The sequence below is a fragment of the Acinonyx jubatus genome, chromosome B2 (assembly GCF_027475565.1).
Source record: "Acinonyx jubatus isolate Ajub_Pintada_27869175 chromosome B2, VMU_Ajub_asm_v1.0, whole genome shotgun sequence".
In the NCBI taxonomy this organism is placed as follows: domain Eukaryota; kingdom Metazoa; phylum Chordata; class Mammalia; order Carnivora; family Felidae; genus Acinonyx; species Acinonyx jubatus.
In genome coordinates, this window is record NC_069385.1 from 112,738,758 (window position 1) to 112,758,448 (window position 19,691).

The window sequence follows — 19,691 nt, forward strand, 5'->3', positions numbered from 1 at the left end:
GGATATATAATGAATGGCCAAAGAAAAAAGAAAAAGCCAAATAAGCCAATAAAAAAGTAAGCAAAGGATAGGAATAAGCAATTCATAAAATGAAACACAAAAATGCTTGATCTCTCTAGGAATCAGGGATATGCAAATTAAAATCATGACATATCTCATACCCTTCAGATTAGTAACAGGTGAAAATACTAAATATTAGTGAGGATGTTAAGTAAAGGGAGCTCCCATTTATTACTGGTAAGAGGGCAAACTGGTATGACCACTTTGGAGAGTAACTTCACCTAATAAGTTTCCTTTTTTTTTTTTTTGTAACATTTTTAAAAAACGCTTATTTATTTTTGAGAGAGAGAGAGACAGAGCATGAGCAGGAGAAGGGCAGAGAGAGGAGACACAGAATCCAAAGCAGGCTCCAGGCTCTGAGCTGTCAGCACAGGGCCCAATGCGGGGCTTGAACCCACTAACCACGAGATCATGACCTGAGCCGAAGTCAGACACTTAACCGACTGAGCCACCCAGACACCCCTAATAAATTTTCAAAAGCACATGGCATTCAGACCAGGCAATTCTACTCAGAGGCACATGCCCCTGAAGAAATGCACAAGGGGTCATAAGTAAGAATTTGCCTTGTAGCAAGGTTTGTAATTCAGAGAAGAAAAAAAAAGGAAACACCTCAAATATCCATTAAAGTGATAAAAATAAATTGTAATATATTATACAATAGAGTCTGGAGTGACGGTTAATATAAAACAGAACTACCTGCATTAACATAAATGAATCTCACAAAAACATTGCAGGCCAAGAATAACATTGCAAGAGTATATACAACATACCATTAAAATACGCAAAGTCCACAACTATCTATTTGTACAGATACTATAAATGTGGAAAAAGTATAGAGATGCCTGGGGATTATAAGTAGCCCCTTCAGGGCTTTCCTCTGGTTGTGGGGGTGGAGGGCAGTGGCAGGGTGGGCTACCCAGGGCAGCATGCCTGTGTTGACTGTGTGGTAGGTGTTAGCTCTCGGGCTCGGCATTGGGTGTGCCAGTGATCAGTATCAGCCACTGTATTTTAATATCTCTGAAATACTTCATAATAAAAGGGGAGAATATTCACCGAGTGAATGCATCTATCAAACACTGACTGTGCCCAGCACCGACTGTGCCAGGTGCCATGGAGGCGACAGGAGGAATGAGGCTTGTCCTGTTTCTGTGGGGCTGGTATCCTGAGGTCCCTGCACTCAGAATTGCTCCTGACCTTGAACCCAGCCCCCCTGGCTTATCCTCCACCAAGTGCAGAGGGAGTGGGAAGAACATGGTCCTCTGGAAGGAATAGCTCATGGAGGTTAGACTTAAGGAAGACCTTTTCCAGGGGGCCGATAAGCTCCAAAGAGGGCAGAATCTCTAAACCCTTGAGCTCTTACCTAAAATCAAACTGAATTCCTGATGATTTAAGCTTCACATGCTCAGCTGAAGGGGATGTCCCCTAATCCTACCACCCACTATGAAGGTCTGGGGATATGTGCTTTGTGTGTTCATGTGCTGTTTGTTTTTTTCTCTTTTGCAGTATTCCATGTAGGCTCTTACAGAGTAGAGATATGGCAAACGGGGCCATATCCCGTGTTTTCAGCCTCGTATTCAGTGGACAGGCTCTCCGGAGATCTCCTAAGAGAAGAACCTGCAGCACTGTCACTTTAGTTTGGTGCTCCCTCATCCACTGGGGACAGCGCGGGGAGCTGGAATGAAACAGCCCCTCCGGGCCCCCAGGCCCCTTACCTGAAGCTCAGGAGGATGGCCGAGGCGATGACCAGAGCGGAGAAGGAGAGTGTGTAGCCCACCGTGTAGATGATGGAAAAGGACAGGAGCTGCTCCTCTGGGGAGCTCTGTGTGCACACGAGGGATACAGTGCACGTGAGGCAGCCCACGCCCTCCTCTCCCACATCTGTCTTTCCCATGGGACAGGGAGAGGCGGGGCCCCAGGTCAGGCTGCACCAGGGACTTCAGAACTAAGAAAGAAAATAACCTATGGCAATGGTCCTTGGATTTTCAGGGCCTTGTTCCAAGGCCAGTGGGGTGAACACACATGGCCTCTGCCCAGCAAGCATGGTGTGCAAAGCCCCCAGAAGCAGGGGGATAGACAAGATGGCCACAGGCCAGCCCATCAGATGCCCAGGGGCCCTGCTCCAGTGCGGCTGGGACCCCGTTACCCCTCACTGACTCGGAGCCCCCATCTGCAACTCACTCTCTCCCCTCGCTTGGACTCCTCGCACTCAGACAGGTTCCTCCAGGGCAGGCTGGAGTTGTCCTGGCGCAGCCACAGGCCCTCGGCTGTGCAGAACCGGTACACGTGGCCCTGCAGCACTGGGGCAGAGAGACGTGGGAGCTGAGCCCAACACCACAGAGCCCTCATTCCTCCCTGCCCTGAGGGCCCCCCTGCTCCCCCAGGACTGACCTCTTGGAGTTGGCAACACCTCTGAGACACACACACACACACACACACACACACACATTCAGGCCTTCCTCTCTTGCCATGTGCCCATTTGGCCCAGGGACAGGAAAGGCAGTCGCTAAGGGCCACCCAGCACCACCTTCAGCCTTTCCTCCTGGCCACCCTGGGATAGAGTTTGATGAAGCCATGTTTTTGAGATAACTCTAGCCCATTCCCATGTCCTGCCTCCAGCCTCAAATCACACTGCTGACAAGGTCTGGTGCTGAACACCAGTGGCCTTCAACAGCTCCATAGCCACCCACTGTGACTTCGAATTTTCAGGACTAGCCCCTGCTCCCTCCAACACTTCATAGACAGAGCAGATCCTGGGAACAGATGGGCTCAGAGCTCCTGAGAGGAAGAAAGAGGCACAGCACTGCCTCCGGGAGCCTGTCTGAGGGGGAGACACAGTCCTACCCTAGGGAGCTCCAGTCTGAGTGAGGGAGACATAGCCCTGCCTCACGGAGCCCAAATCTGAGGGGAGACACAGTCATGCCGTTAGGAAGTCCTAATCTGATGGAAATGACAGAGTCTTATGCTCAAAGACAGCCTGATCTAAAAGAAATCCAATGTCAATGGTACAGGCACAGCCCTTGGAGACTCTCCATTCAAAGACGGAAAACCCAGCTCCTCCCTTCGAGTAGCCCCTAGTGAGATGCTGGGGACAGAGACTGCCCTCGGAGACCTCCCAGTCTGAGAGGAGGGAGAGATCCAGCCCCTGTCCTCAGAGAGCTTTCATTCTGAAGGAGGAAGCACAGTTCCTGGCTCCAGGGAATCAAGACTCTCACAGGAAAAAACAGTCCTCAGAAAGTAATAACATAAATGCAAACCAAGAGAGACCAAACACAGGCCCAACAGAGCTGGGGTGGGATGCTGTCTGTGCTCATTCACACACATCAAGTCTGACCTGCCCTGCTGACCCCCTACCCAGGGAGGTGGGTGGCTTGTGGTCCCTGGTTCCCTGTGAGGTCATGAAAGGGAATAAGGGGTTTACTTGTGCCTGGGAGGAAATGCCTCATTGCCTTCCCGGAGGAGAATGTAAGTATGACCCCAGAGCCAGGAACCCGGGGACAAAAACGAGGTTAGGGTTAGCACAGGAAGATGAAGGAGGGAAACTGGAGCCAGGACAAAATGTAAAAGATTTAAAAATTCTAAAGGACTAAAAGATTTTAAAGACCAGTCATGGGATGAAGGTACAGTGGGAGGGAGGGAGGAAGGATGGGAAGCATTGGAGGCCCTGGTCACAAGTTTCCAGGTGGAGGAGTAGCAGTAAGAACTGTGTGTGGGAAGAGGCTCATTAACATGTGTACATGAGGGTAAAAGCAGAGGGAGGCAAACCTTAAGAGACTCTTAAACAAAGAGAACAAACTGAGGGTTGCTGGAGGGGAGGTGGGGGGGGGGGGGTTGGGCTAAATGGGTGATGGGCATTAAGGAGGGTATTTGTTGGGAGGAGCACTGGGTGATGTATGTAAGTGATGAATCACTGGGTTCTACTCCTGAAACCAAGACTATACTGCATGTTAACTAACTCAAATTTAAATAAACAAATTAATTAAAACAAAAACCAAAAAAAATGTGTGCATGATGGGAGTGAGGCAAACCCCAGGGCCTGCCCTGAAAGGGCCCAGCAGGGACGCAGCCATCTAGGCCAGGGATCTGTTTTACCTTTCACAAACTGTCAGTCTACCCACTGTTGTTATGTATCAGGTACCTGCAGGGCCTATCGCTCAGACCCTTTTCCTTCCAGACCCCCAACCCCCAGTCACCCAGTGCAGCATCCCTGTTCACTCCTCTCCTTTCTCCCCCTCTTTCATAAAACCTGAACCAAGGCCCTCTTCAGGAGACCGAAACATCTTGTGATACAGTAGAGTAAATCACCTCGCAGTATCAATGCTTCTAGAAGAACATTTTAAGAGACTTTACCTGGAAGAGAAACAAAAACCTAAAAATCTAGTGACAGGACTTCCGGCAGCGAAAAGAGCCTGAGTCCCAATACCCCTCAAATGCATTTATGAACAAAATCAGGCAAAGGCAAAGGCAGAGGAGGGGAGGCATGTGGTCTGATTTTAGCAGATTTTAGCTCTTCTCGAGCCCCGAGTGCCCCTCTTATCTGCTGCACGGATGCCTGGAATTCTTCACCAGGGGTCGAGTCTTCTGATAGAAGGCCAAACCAGTCTTCAGAGCACTGATGGGGATCTGGGCTGACCCCAGAGGGAGTGAGACTGATGTCAGGGCCTTCACTGGCAGCCCATTTTGATGACAGCAAGGAAGGAGGAAGAGAAGGCAGAGGGACCAAGGGAAGGGAGATGACATGGTAATGGGGCACAAACCACCGAACCGCCCATTTACCCAGGACTTAGCCCACAGCAGTGTGACCCCAATAATACCCCAATGATACCACAGCTAGATGCACCCACAATTGCTGGTTCCCTCCCTACATGCACCTTATACAACCTCTCTACAAGCTACACACAGTATTGGTTTTCAAACACCTGCTGTACGCTTGACACCCTTGAACATCACGACCAAGTTACAAGGTAGGCATGTTAATCCCATTTTATGGATGAAGAAACTGAGCCTCTTAGTGTCCAAGTGACTTGCCTAAGCTCACCCAGCCAGGAAGTAGCAGAGGCAGGATTCAAACACCTAGCTCTTTGCCTTCCGAGGTCAAAAGTTAGCAGCCAAATTCACTGCTAACAGTCAACAATGGCCATGTGCCATTTCTCTTCTGCCCTTTAGGGCTTGGGTTTGCTAACATTCAGCATCCTCCCAGTAGATCCTCTTACCAGTGTGGATCCCCAGCAGCCTGCACTATTCCTGGGCTTTCTGTTGAGGGCCAACAGGGAAGATGGGGAGGTGGTAAATGCACAGATGTGTCACTGGCACAGTATCAAGAGATTACTGCGTCCCCGAGAAGCTCGGGGAACCTATGAGAGTTTGTCTGTCAATTATCCCTCATTTGCAGCCAGTATTAAAAGCCAGGCTCATTCTTGGCCAGGCCTATGGTCCCCAGATGCCCATCTTGGCTGGAGGTAGGGAGGGTCCAGGCACAGCCCTGCTTATCAGCCCAGCTTTATCTGGCCCAGGAACTGCTGGTAAATCACAGCCAGGGGATTGGCTCTGGTCTTGTCAACACCAGGAGGCAGTTGGCCACATGCCAGGAGGCCCAAGGATATTTCATTAAGTCAGACCCTGGTGCTGGAAATAAAACCCCCAATTAAACACTTCCCCTCCCGGAAACTGCAGCGGCGTCTGTAATCAAGCTAACAGCCGCCCTTCCACGTGGATGCAGGCTCTCAGGGCTGTGGAGAGCTGCTCATGAATCCATTAGTTCTTGCACCCTTAGCAACAACAGCGGCCAGCAAGGACTACTGGGCCCCATCTGACAGACGGGGAAGCTACGATTCAGAGACGGTAGTCACAGCCCCATCCCATCATGGTGGAGTGAGGGTCAAAGGCAAGGCTAGAACTGAAGGCATCAGCTTGGGGTGGGAGACAGCAGGGGTAGTGCAGCAATCATGACCCAGGAGAACTACACAGACCCAAGATCAAATCCTGGTTCTGCTCTCAACCAGCTATGCAGCCTGGGGCACACCTCCCCAGGTGTCAGTTTTCTCATCTGTGAAATGGGAACCATAATGGCTTCTCAGGTCTGTGGTGTGAGGATTAGGAGATAAAGCACGAGAAGTGCCTGGTGCAAAGTAGGCCTTCATGACATGGTCACATTGAAAGCCCTGCTGATGCCTTCACCCCAATTTCTCAAAAAAGGCACTCCCCCACTGAGGATGGGGCTGGAACTCAGGACACCACCTCGGCCACAACTCCAGGGCCAAGCTCTGGCCTCGGTCTCTCTGTGGCAACGCTGGCCTGTCATGAAAGCTCCTGGGCTCCACATTACTCAAGGGAGGCACCTGTCAGAGTTTCCGAGAATTGTGAGTTATAGGCCATTTTAAAAGCATTTTAGGACTCTCATGTAATGAGAACTAAACTAACAAACAGGTACAGATCAGGAGGGGGTGCAGCTAATGAGACCAGAATGATTTGCAACAAGCAGATCAGCTGTTTTTGGGTAAATGAGGCTGCTGGATGGCCCTCAGGCGGCAACAGGCTCTCAGAAGCCACTCAAGCCTTCTGGTTTACAAAGTCTTACTGACACCAGGCATCTCGTTCGAACATGTTCCTTCCTTGACTCATCTGCTTCTGCCCTCTGGAGTCCCAAATTCTGAATTAGAGGGCTCAGAATTCGAGGATGTCTGAGGGCATCCGGTCCCTAGGACATCGTGTGGTTCTGAGGCCTGAGGCCTGGCCCCATCTACAAGGTGATGCCTGGATGTCCTCCCTTCCTGGAGGGTCCCCCTCTCCCCTTCTCCCCCCTTCTCCAACTCCCTTTTGTTTCAGGCCTGGCTCTGATGTCACCTCTCTCTGGAAGTCTTCCTGATGCCACACCCCAGGCAAAAGAGGTGGCTCTGACCTCCCTCAGCACCACTTCCTGAGCCAATGAGCTGACCTCTTCAGCCCTGTGGTGAGGAGTCAGCCCTCCTCCCCAGAGCTGACCTCTTCAGCCCCACGGAGAGGCATCACCTCTTCTCCGCAGCACATCCACACACACTCCTGAGGTCTCATTAGTACCCCTATCTCCTGACATAGGCCTGACCCGAGTGTCTGGTAATTGTTTTAATCCTTTCTCTAGTCGCACATTCCTTTGCCCTGCTCTGCACCCCCCGGGGACAGCATCACTTGGGCTCCCTGCCCTCTATGAGTCTGGCCAATGGGAGGCACAAGTAAAAGGTAGGAGGGCCCCGTGTGGCCACAGCCCTGCTGGGTGGCCTCCCCATTCCCCCTCCACTCAGATCTAGGAATGCTAAAGCTTCCGCCTCTTAAAAGTCCTTGGTGCTTTATACACCTTACTGGCCCCTTAACCCTGCCCCGCCCCCTGTAAGTGACCCCTCCGTTAAATTCTTCTCAAATCCCCAGCTGAGTGTGTTTTCCTCCAGGACCCTGCCTGCGACACCCCTGTCCTTCTTGCTGCCCACTGCCCCACTAACTCACACTGTGAAGTTTCTCCACAGGCTGTTCCCCTTGATCAGCCCAAGAATGCTCCAGTACTGCCCCCTTCTGCTTTCACAATCCCTGGGTGAGTGTTAGGGAAGTCCCTGGTGCCAGCCTCTGCCAAGGGGACCACCAGGACAAGCCAGAGACCGCAGTTATGCTGTGGGAGCCCACGGTGGGTCTCCCTACAGGTCCCTAACTCAGGGAGGGGAGAGTCAGTGATCCTGAGTGTCAGAAAAGGGAGTGAATTAGCCTGGCGAGTCAGGGAGGGGGTGGAGACTGGCAGGGGGCCTATGCAGTGGCCAATATCTTCATGGAGAAAGCAATAAAACTGTGTTCGCTCATAAACGGGCACCACCAGGACCTATTTCCTGCTCAAATAAAATTAAAGGTGATGGATGGAGCTGCGAGTGGCAGGCAGAGCTGGGGGCAGCTTAGTGTTGAGTGATGGACCCTGTCCTGGGCCCGGCTCCCTGGGGTCTAGAGGCCCAGCCCAGGCTGGCCAAGCAGACAGTCCCAAACCTCTCGGAGGCAGGGAAAGTCTGTGTATTGGGGGAGGTGGGAGAGGTAAGTAGGGTGGGTGGAGAAAATTAACAGCAACCATTCTTCAAGAACCTGCAATCCTCCCAGCGACCCTTATCACCGGATTTATCCCATCTCCCAGATGGGCGAGTGAGCTGAGGCACAAAGCGGTCTGGGAATCTGCCGAAGCTCACACAGCCACTCACAACATCGGCAAACAGAACCATTAGATTGTAGGACTCGACTTTTTCATTTGTAGGAGAGGCCAGGCCGCTCACCGCCCTCTCTTGGATGGAGTGTGCCCAGCCAGCAGAGGCCCAAGGCCACCCACCTGTCGTCATGCCCAGAGCCACAGCGACACGCACACATGCGCACACACGTGCATGTAGGCTCACTCAGCCTGGTGCAGCAGTGAAACGCACTCTCAGCCAGACTCCAGACCTGATTCCTGGGTCTGCTACCCACTAGCTTGTGGGCTTGGAAAAGGCATGTGGCATCTCTGTGCCTCAGGTTCCTCCTCTATAAAATGAGAGCATAATCAGAGTACTTGCTCATGGGGTGACGCTGTGAGGATGAAATGAGTGTAGGTATGGAAAGTGCTCACAACAGGCCACAGAAGTGCTGCGGGTGCAGGGGAGGGGGGGCACAGATCCACCCTGCATCTTACCAGGTGCACGTTCTCCCTGCACACCTCAGGGTGAGGTGGGGGTCCTGAGAGAGCAGAGAAGGAAACAGCCTCCTAGCACTCCTGCTTGGGCTTCATCTGACCTCAGTCCTTTGTTCTGAGGTGATAGCCACGCCAGGCCTTCCCAGGTGCCCTAATGTTCCAGTAAGGGGCTGCCCCCTCCAGGAAGACTGCTGGCTTCCCATAGTATGAGGACATTTGCTTTTGGGTTGGTTTCTGCTTGAAGGCCTCTTCAAGGCGCAGTGGTTAAGAGCACAAGGCTGGCTTCAAATCCTGGCTCTACCATTTACCACATCATCTGGAGCAAGTGGCTGAAACTTTCTGGGGCCTCAGTTTCCTCAGCTGTACAACAAGCATAACCACAGGGTAATTGTAAAGAGTAAATGAATACTCTGCTTTTAAGGCAAGACTTGGCATGTAGGTCGCCAGTACATATTAGCTATCATTATTATGAGAGTCTTTTCTCCCCTTACTGAGACTATGAGCTCCTTGAGGCCAGGGTGCTAGTTTCCTGTTAGCCTCCCTGGTGCTTGGGATAGACAGGTAGTGATGGGGCGCATTAGGTAGCCCTCCGAGCAGAGTGCCCCCTGCAGGCTCTGTAGGTCCCTGCACTCCAATGACTCTCGCACCCACCCAGACACACCTTTCCTGGTGCAGGGTCCGCTGCAGGCAAGAGTGATCTAGGGAGGGAAGCCCACTGGGGAGGGACAACCCCAGCAGCACCCTGATGACTAATCCCATCTGTGTTCATGTGACCAGTGAGCCTCTGAAGAGTCAGGAGGTAGCCAGGTACCACTACCAGGTATGGGGCACCTACAAACACACATCATACGTACATACATACACACATACACATACCCAGAGTAGTGATGCCTCTGGGTAACCCCCAACCCTAAGTCTGTTCCTACCCAGCTCCTTTCCTGACTACTGGATGGAGGGGGCTTACATTTCTCTCTTAAGTCAGGGGCTGAAACCCCACACTCTACCCTCCCCCTGTCACATGCCAGCATAGGCCCTAGCCTAGGTTACACCTGACACCCCCTACTGTACCCCCCAGAGGAAAGACAGGGAGCCCACCCATTAGGAGGCCTAAAGATCTTCTGGGGTGGGGATGGCTGTGCCTCGGCAGAAAGGCAGCAGTGTGCACCCTACTCCAACTCCACCCCCCTGCCCCCCAGCCTCCTGGACACAGGGAAAAGGAGAGAGGACTTACCACTGCTGGCCCAGGGCAGGTACCAGGGGCAGCTGACATTCACGAAGGAGCCCGGCAGCCCATCTGGCCAGCAGGCATACTCATCGAAGGTCCGATTGCAAAACAGGCCTGGGTGCAAGAGGAACAGTCTCTGAGTCCCCACCTGGCCTGCCAGTGGCACATCCCCTCCACTGCCACCGTGGAGGCTGGCAGGGCAGAATCCCTGCACTCGGCTAACCTCTGCTGAGCACTCACTGTATGCCAAGCACTGTCCCCACCCAGCAGGTACCAGGCCAGGGGACTCAGCCACTTATCAGCAGTGGAACTTTGAGCAAGTTACTTAATGTCTATTTTCTCACCTGTAAAATGGGACTAATCCTGAGCCCACAGGGCCTTTTGGAGACAAATACTGTGTTATATAGATACTTGAGCATGGTAATTAAGTGCTCAATAAATCCCTATGGGCCATTCTTTTTTTTTTTTTTTTTTTTTTGGAACTTTCAGTGGACCCATGATTTATTCAGACTCCCTATGAAGGCAGTATTCAAACAAGGGAAAGACTGTGATTATACACTTGCTGAGATCAAAATGGAAGACCACCTCAGTGTGAAAATAAATTGCAACGCAAACATCTAAGAAGAGTGCCTATAGGCCTATTCTTAAAGTATACATCATAGATGAGGGGGGAACGGTAGCTCATGAGGCTCGAATAACCCTCTACGGCCGCTGTGCTGTGATTGCAGGGTCCAGCCAGCTCCAATCTTCTGCTCTTTAGACCACCCCATAAACTCCTCTGAAACATTTATTCCTATAAATATGTTGGTTGGGCCTCCAGCCCCAGCACAGGCCAGAAGTGCTAAGGAGGACACAGAATGGAAAGGCCAGGTCCCTGCTCCCAAGAGGCTCGAGCTGGAGAAAAGGGGAATAAGGTGGCACCCCCAGGTATCGGGTAGGTGTGGCATCCTAGAGAGGCAGATGATGCCCAACCATAGCTTGGGGGTGGGGAGCGCCTTCAAAGTCTCCAGGGGATTGGTTGGGTGAGGGTCCCACCTGGACTCACCTGTGGCTGGGGGTGGAGCCTCAGTCAGGAAGCGTTGGCACTGGTGTCGGTATTCTCGCCATTTCTGCACTGTCTCTGAGAGGGACACAGTGGCACCCTGTGGGGGGGAGGGGAGAAATGGAGGCCCCTTGGGTCCAGCCAACCTCTGTTTTTCCCCCTGCCCCCACACCCCCCCTTTTTTTTTCATCTCCAGAGAACTGTAGAGCCTGAAACTCCACCAGGCATTGGCTATCTCTGAAAGGGGGAGAAAGTCACTACCACAGAGGCACTCTGGTGGATCTTTTCACATTTTTATCCCCAAGTAGACAGATGTGTAGCTTGATGTGTATTAAGTGGCCAGCACATGTCTACTGAAATGATGATTTGGGGGGCTGAGTGGGTGAAGGGGGAGTGTGCTGCATTCTGACCTCACCTAAGAGGCAGAGTTCCTGAGGGACCACGGCTTTGTGACTGCCATGGACTCCTTTCCCAGTGCCCAGTCAGCCTGCCTGCAAGGTTCTTGCACTTTCAACCATTCTAGAAGGGCACATGCCGGCCCAGAGTGGGAGAGAGACTCAGTCGAAGTCACACAGCACCCCAAGGAGCAGAGCTAAGGCTAGGACTCTGGCTCCCCCAGATCAGTGACTGTGATGGTGTATTGGGAGGCATGTGGTGTGGTGGGATTCAATGCTACAGAGCATTGAAATAGGCCATCATGTCATCTGGGGGGGCCGACACACCACCCATTGTCCCTTTTTCTAGCATAACGTTAGAGATCAAATATTCAGCCCAGCTTCTATCACCTGAAGTAGTCCTGAGGACATGGGATCAGAAAAGTTCCAGAACAGGGAGATTTGGCTTACAATGGGAGAGGTCCCCCTATCTGTAAGGGGATATGAACCTCCATTTTTAGATAAGGTAACCAAACAGATTTTTTAGCACAGAGACCCAAACGGACCCACCCATGTGAGAAATGTCCCTTCTGAACATTTTCGTGCACTTCCTGTAGATATATCTTGGGATTGTGATTCTTTTTTATTTGTATTTTTTCCTCAACAGGCTCCAAATGACAAATACTCCTCATTTAGAGTCTGCAGAGGCCACGATGACCAGGGAGCCCCTTGCATAAAATGTAGAGCCTATACATAATTTAAAACAAAAGTTCACTTTTTTGAAATCACAAAAATACACTCGGGTGCTAAAATTAAAATAGCTTCTTTTGGGGCGCCTGGGTGGCTCAGTCGGTTAAGCGGCTGACCTCGGCTCAGGTCATGATGTTGCGGTCTGTGAGTTCGAGCCCCGCGTCGGGCTCTGTGCTGACAGCTCAGAGCCTGGAGCCTGTTTCAGATTCTGTGTTTCCCTCTCTCTGACCCTCCCCCGTTCATGCTCTGTCTCTCTGTCTCAAAAATAAATAAACGTTAAAAAAAAATAATAATAAATAAAAATAAAATAGCTTCTTTTGGGCAGCTTGCACCCTGGACTTGGTGCTGCCCTAAGCACATGCTGGATGTGGTTTTGGGTAATCCTGCCCTGGTTTAAGCTGAGTCCTGGTTTATAGGACACCTCCCACAAAGACACAGGTTGTCCTGTGCTCATCCCTGCCCACAAGGGAAGAGCCAGGAAGGGGCCCAAGCTTGCTTGAGCCCCAGCACATTCTCCAAGTAAGTGTGCCCAGGCCACAGGTGGCACCACCTGAAGGAGTTCTTCTGAGGGCAAAGGTCAAGTGTATTTGTTTGAAAAACAAATAAAAGAACAAGGAATAAAACACAACAGCAGTTAAGGCAGTGTCTTGATTTTGGCTACAAAAGACAGGTCAGCAGAATTTTTCACTAGAGCCAGTCCTGGTGGATCAACCCCAATCCCCAGCCCACCCCTTTTCCTTCTACCCCCCACCCCCACCCCCTAATGCAGCAGCTGGTGGTAAAAGGGCAGAGAGGCTGGGGAGAAATTCTCCTTGATCACTCTTTCTAGAAGGAAAGCAGGCAGAAAGCAAGGTCACAGCTGGGAACTAGGGCAGAAGGTGTGTCTGGGGCAGGGAAGGAGAACAGGGAAGCCCATGGAAACTAAAAGTCTTGGAGTGGGGATTGGAGTGGGGTTAAAGGCTAAGGACAGCACCATGAAGGCCAGCTTGGCCACCAACACTCCAGGGAGGTTCAAAACAGAAGCAGCCCTGTCACCTGCTCTGAGGAGAGCTTCAGATATAAAACTATCTTAGACAAGGACTCCCTGGGGCAGGATTGTCTGCCCCCTCAGACTGGGGCTCCCTGAGGCAAGGCTGTGTCTCCTCCCTTAGACTGGGGCTCCCTGAGGGCAGGGCTATGTCTCCCCTCAGACTGTTGCTCCCTGAGGCAGGGCTGTCTGCCCCCTCAGACTTGGGATCCCTGAGGACAGGGCTGTGTCTCCCCTAAGATAGAGAGCTTCCTGACTTCTTCCTGAACCAGCTCAGGGTCTCCAACATACTGCTTACTGTACAGCCCTGCCCTCCAACCTCCTACATAAACAGCATGAACTACTGGGACCTCTGGTCTCTCCCTGACCAAGTGTTTATGGAAGCCATATTGTGCCAGACTCTGGGAGGTGGTGGGGATGAGAAACGTGGGAAACACAAAGAGGAAAGACAGGGCCCTGACCTGAGAGAGTTCCCATGCTATTTGGGGGGTGGTGTCAAGGGCTGGGCAGCACAGAACAGAGAAGGCAGGGGTGAGAGTGTTCAGAGGGTGGTTTGGCCCAGGCTCAGTGTAGACTCAGCTTTGGGGGACAGGCTGGGCTAGCAAGGGTGGAGGGTGGGCGTTTCAGCAGGAGGGCCCAGCAGGTACAAAGATGCAGAGGTGGGGATGTTGATGCTCCTGCCAGCAGAGAAAGGAATTTCTGGGCGAGGGAGAGAGCAGTGGCCAGGACTCGGACAGACATGAGGCTCTGGTCTGGGACAAGGCTGATGACGTCCAGTAAGCAGGGCCCAGGTGCTCCGGTGAACACAGTAACACAGTGGAGGGTGAATAACCCTGGCTTTGGGCTTAGATCCAGGCCTGACCCTGGCTCCCCCATAAATTAAGTTTGTTACCTTGCCCAAGAATCTTAACTTCTAGCCTCAGCCCGTACATGTGCAAAATGGGAATAATAATAGTCCCTACCTACCCCCTGCCCAGGATTGTTGTGGGGATTAAGTGAGTTTATGCTTAGAATGGCCCCTGGCACATGGAAAATGGGCAGTCCATGCAGTCCTTCTCACGATTTCTGCTGTTTACAGGAGAAGGGGGAGGGCAGAGTGGATGGGGCAGCGTGGCTTCCTGGGGAGTCTGGGCGCTACCTCTCCCTCACTTCCAGGATCAACAAAGTCCCAGGAGGAAACGGACATATTTTCATGCCAAGGCCCCATCATTCTGCATCGTCCAGTGGCAAGCCCAAGTGGGGATGCTCGGGATTCCATGCCCCTGGGCAGGGAACTGTGAGGAGGGGCAGGCCCTGTCCACCAGCCCCTAGCCCCGGTTCATCCTCCCCTGGCATGAGTCCCTGCTCCAAGCCTGATGAGGTGGGGCTGTGGGTGCTGGGTACTGGGAAGGACCCAGTTGTAGACGCTCCTGCCTCACAGGGCAGCAGACCAGGCCCACAAGAGGGCAGCAGTGGCGGGCTAAGGTGCCAGAGTGAGGGCAGGATGGAAGTTTTAGAATCAGGACTTACCAGGTTTTATGAGATCTCTCTGAAGGGGATGGAGAGATAAAACGGAGGCAATGCGCAGGTGGGAATTATAATAAGGGGGGGCATCTCTCAGATGCAGGAGTTTGGGGAGGAAGCAGGAGGTGAGAAAGAAGACGCCAAGAGGGAGTGGTGTGCAGGAAAGTGCAAGTCCTGGGTTCAAATCCCAGTTCAATCTGTTAATGTGGGATTGATAAGATGCACTTTAATCCTTTGGGGCCTCAGTTTCCTCATCTGTACAACAGGCATATTATTCTTCTCAAAAAGTTACTGTACTGGGGCGCCTGAGTGGCTCAGTGGGTTAAGCATCCGACTCTTGATTTCAGCCCAGGTCCTGATCTCACGGTTCCTGAGATCAAGCCCCATGTTGGGCTCTGCGCTGAGCATGGAGCCTGCTTGGGATTCTCTCTCTCCCCATCTGCCCCTCTCTCCCACTCACACACACACTCTCTCTCTCTCTCAAAATAAATAAATAAACTTAGAAAAAAAGTTACTGTACAGATCCAGCAACATAAAGTAGATGAACACCTTTATGAATCATCAAGCCCTGTACAAATGGGCAGTCTTAGAAGGAAGAGGAGACAGGAAAGGACATATTTGGCATGGATGCTCCCAAGGTGACAGGCTTTCCAACACCCTGGGAAGGTACTCCCTCTCCAAAGACTAGCTCCTAACTGAAAAATTCCTCCTACAGTTTTCTTAGTGTGAATACATCTCTTCCTTTTCTGGAAGCCTTTTTGACTGAAGGAAGGGGGAAAGAGACCTTGGCCTCCCTGGGCCACCGAGGTGGGAAAAATGGGAGAGGATTCCAAAGGAGAAAGAGAACTCCAAAGACGAACTCTGGGGCCTCCTAGCTGACGCAGCCCTTATCTTCCCCAGCAGCTCCTCCCCAGACCCCCAGACCCCTCCCTCTCTGCCCTCCTCCCAGAGCCCACAACATCACCCTGGCCCCAGTGCCCTGGAAGGGTGGGGCTGCCAGACCCCTGGCTCTTTGACCCCCCATTAGTTTTTTCTTAAGGGCTCCAGACATGTGAGCAGAAGGGCAAGGCAAAGAAAACTGACACACGTTGTCATATGCACAGGAACCTTCACATGGGTGTCCTGTCATCCACATTATCAAACTCATTGTCGAGCACATGCTTACATACCAAGACATGACAGTCTCACTCTCTCTCTCTCTCACACACACACACACACACACACACACACACACACAGTCAGGTACACACATGCTGAGACATCACCCCCACCACCGTGTGCGTACACACACGCACGCACGCACACACACACACAGACTCCTCGACTGACATATGCTCAATTCACACTGTCACATACATGCATACAGGGAAACAGCCACACATTCTGTCACAAGCATGCTATCTCTCACCCACACGCTAGCACAGACTGGCAGAACCCATTCACACATAAAAATGTCTCTCTCTCTCTCACACACACACAAACCTCCCCATAGACACAGTATCATACATGGGGTTGCAAACACATATACGCTGCCAGACACACAATTACATGCTGAGACGTTTCACACACCAGCGGCTCCCACACCAGCAGACTGCCACACGCAGGATCACGCACAAATACACAGAGAAACGGGTTCATACAACCCACACCCTTCTCCTCCTGGACTCTCTCTGTGTTCCTCTATCTATCTCTACCTCTGTATCTCTGTGTCTCTCTAACACACACACACACACACACACACACACACACACACACACACACACACGCAGAGGCAGAGGAATCTGCCTAGGGCCAGGCTGCAGCTAAGGAAGGGCCTGTTTTTGCTCAGAGAAAGGGACTGGAGGGCAGGATGTGGTTTCTTGGTTGCTCCTGTCCTGGGGCCCCCACCCGGGATCCGGGTCTGGGAGGGAGCCCAGCTCAGAACAAAGTCCACGCTGACCGCTGTGCACCCTGGACTCCCTCCGCCCTTCACTAGAGTACAGAGGCGCAGGCCTCCAACAGCCCCTCTCCAAGCCCTGTTCTGCCCTGAAGAAGGCTTCCAGATTCTGGAGGACAAAGGGGTCAGTTCCCCCATGTGCCTCAAGTTGCCATTTCAGGGTTCCGGGGTCTCAATCCTCTCCATGACTTTATGTGGTAGAGCTTGTGATCCCCGTTTACAGGTGAAGAAACTGAGGTTTGGGATGGTGAAGGGTGCTACCCAAGATCACCAGCTAATAGCAGACCTGATATTTGAACCTAGTTTTCTCTGGTTCTAATTTTGGGTGTCCAAGTCTTGCCTGTCTCCTCATAGACCAGGTTCCTCACAGGGATGGTGGGGAGGTAAGGAATAGGGGAAAGGGGTCTGGTCCTTTCCAGGAACAATGAAGCAGTGGCCTGGGTCCCTTTCTTTAGAGGTCGATTTGGCCACTACCACCTGCCCCCCTCCCGACCCCGGCTGCTGGCCAGACCAGAGAGTGGACAGCTCACTCTGTATTCTTCCTTCAGCCCCACCTGGGAAGGCAGGTATTAGGTACCAGCCCAGCCCCACACCCCTTTCTCCTCTCTGAATGACCCCTTCCTGAATGACTGGGTCATCTTACACAGGAACTTCCCTTTTCTGAGCTTTTTCCCCCATCAGTGACATAGAGGGAGTAACTCTGGCATTGCTGACCTCATGAACAGAAAATAGAATGCAAAATTCACCCATTTTTAGAGTCATCTACATGGGCATGGGGTTGTACCACAATGACTGCAGTCTAACGTCAAAGCCCTTTTGCTCAGCTCTCTGTGGTGGCCAGAGATGCTCAGTGCCCCCCAATAACAGAATCCCCAGAAAGCTCCACCCTCTCTGTTCAGAGCCTGGCTCATCCTGCCCGTTTCTGTCCTTCCAAGCCCAGGGCTGAGGAGTCAGGGGATCAGAAGTAAGAGCAGGTCCAAGGAGCCCAATTCTTCTGGGAAAAAGAACTTTGGGGAGAAGCCAGGCAGCCTCCAAAACCTCTCCATCTCCCTGAATCCAAACCAGGTCTGCAAACTCGGCCTGGAACAGGACAGAGGCAGACAGCAGGGCCTTCCACCTCCACCCAGCGCAGCCCCAAGGCGGTAAGGGTGAGAGCCAGGCAGTAATGCTAATGCGTCTGCAGTCTTGGCTCCTGAAAGATCCCAAGTACACCAGAGAAGTCAAGGCCTGGCTGAGGGACTTTGCGAAAGGTTCTGGGGCAGTAGGGGGCAGACAGGGGTGTCTCCTGTGGCTAGGGTCAGTACCTGGGGTGGAGGACAGGGAGAGGAAGGGAATGAGTCCAGAAAGGAATTGGAAGGGGGGTGCTGAAAAATGGGCTGGCACTTAGCCAGGGGGCAATCTGTCCATATCTGGATTCTCAGCCAGGGTGGAGTCAGCCTTCACCAAGGCCATGCCCCCTCATCCTGACCCCTCCTGTGCTGGGACAAATTCCAAGGCCTGTACAGGTCCACTCCCCAAAGCTCTCAGTTCTTTAGGTCTGGGGGTAGGAACAAGAGGTGGCTCCCTTGACACCAGTCAGGCCACCCAAGCCTGCACCTCCTCTCTGCTCTAGCAACCTCACAGCATCTTTGGACATCTCCCCACTCCACAAACAGGCCGACTACACCCCCCAGCCCAGGAGCCCAGAGGCAGGAAAGGCAAGAAGGACAGTGAGGGCTGCAGAGAAGGACTGTGGAGGTCCATCTGTGGTCTGCTCGCCAGTAGCATCCAGGGGGCCAAGGTGTCTCTGTGTGTCCCAGTGCGCATCCCGGTATATGTTGTCACCCAGAGAAGTCAGAATGGGGGGTCAGACAAGTGTGTGAGGGGGACACAACCGCGTCCACAGGAGCAGGGAGCCTCCTATGTGTTTGCCGCAGGGCCTGGGGTGGGAGGAGGGCACTCAAGTTCCACCTGGGAGGTCAGGAAGGAGGACAACTAGCTGCCTCCGCAGGGCCCCTGGGGCTATGAGTCAAAAGCTGTGCCGGGGGTGCTGCTGAGGGGGTGATGGAACTGGGTGTCCACACCCTGACCCTCTCCGTCTTCCCCTAGCCTTCTCGCAGGGTGTGTGAGGAGCGAGCAGGGTGGGCTGGGGGCAGGCACCGCGGGGAGGGGTCAGAGGCGTGGTGGGAGAGGTGAGGTCAGGGGAGGGGACGAGTCGGGGCGTACCCCGGAGGCGGGCAAGGGTCTCCGAGGAGAAGGAGTTGGGAAAGTGGTCTGGGGAGATGCGGCGCAGAAGTCAGCGCAGGGCGGCCGCGGGGCAGCTGGGGGCCTGGTGGAGGGCGGGGGCGGCGAGGAAGCGAGATCCGCGGGGTTGGTACCTTCAGCCGCCGTCCAAGCCCCCACGTCGGGCCGCCGTCCGAGCCCCCCTCCAGCCCCCGGGGCGCCCAACTCTCCAGTCCCTGCTCCACCCCCGGGGCTTCGGTTCCCACCGCCTGCGGTCGCGGAGTTTCGCTCAAGTCCCGGCTGCTCCTGCCCGGACCAGCTCCCGCAGCGCGCAGGGCCCCCTGCCTCCCCGCCTTCCCCCGGGGAACGCGGGTCTCACCTGGGGGCGGGGGCCGGCCCTGCCCACCGCCCCGAGCAGCAGCAGGGCCAGGCAGAGCGGGCTGGGGGCGCCGGCCATGGCGGGAGGGCGCTCAGGACCGGGCCATCGCTGCCACCTGCGGAACCGCGCGCGGCGACTGATCCCGGGCGGCCCGCGGCGCCGGGGGAGGAGCCGGCGCGGGGCCGCCCCGCCCGCGGGAGGGGCCGACGGGGTCCCGCGTCTTCCGCCCCGGCCGCTCCGGCCCCCTCCCCGGCCCGGCCCCGCCGCGTGCGCCAGTCCGTCCCGGGCCGGGGGCACCGGGCGCTGCGCTCCTGGCGAGCGCCGCTCGGGCAGAGGTTAGCGCGGGAGCCGGCCACCAGCCCGCCCCCCACCCCCGCGCCCCGGATTCCCCAGGCTGTGGAAAGCCAGGCCACCCCCCACCTATTCAGGATACCCCAGAGGAAACTGAGGCCGGAGGGGCACGTAGGACTTGTCCAAGGTCACCCGACCCGTCGGACCCCTCCCGTAAAGTGTAACCCCAAGAGCTGTGAG

General features: G+C 53.7%; 1 protein-coding gene across 1 annotated transcript in view; it reads right to left on the reverse strand.

The window, feature by feature from the left end:
• Nucleotides 1-19,284, reverse strand: part of GLP1R (glucagon like peptide 1 receptor) — a 37,729-nt gene extending 18,445 nt beyond the window's left edge. The window contains exons 1-5 of the mRNA XM_027057829.2: nucleotides 19,161-19,284; nucleotides 10,993-11,089; nucleotides 9,954-10,061; nucleotides 2,239-2,357; nucleotides 1,773-1,879 (exon numbers count right to left, since the gene is read on the reverse strand). Of these exons, the coding sequence (XP_026913630.1) occupies nucleotides 1,773-1,879; nucleotides 2,239-2,357; nucleotides 9,954-10,061; nucleotides 10,993-11,089; nucleotides 19,161-19,238 (509 nt within the window). The 5' untranslated portion in view covers nucleotides 19,239-19,284. The remainder of the gene's footprint in view (nucleotides 1-1,772; nucleotides 1,880-2,238; nucleotides 2,358-9,953; nucleotides 10,062-10,992; nucleotides 11,090-19,160) is intronic.
• Between the last annotated feature and the right edge of the window lie 407 nt (nucleotides 19,285-19,691).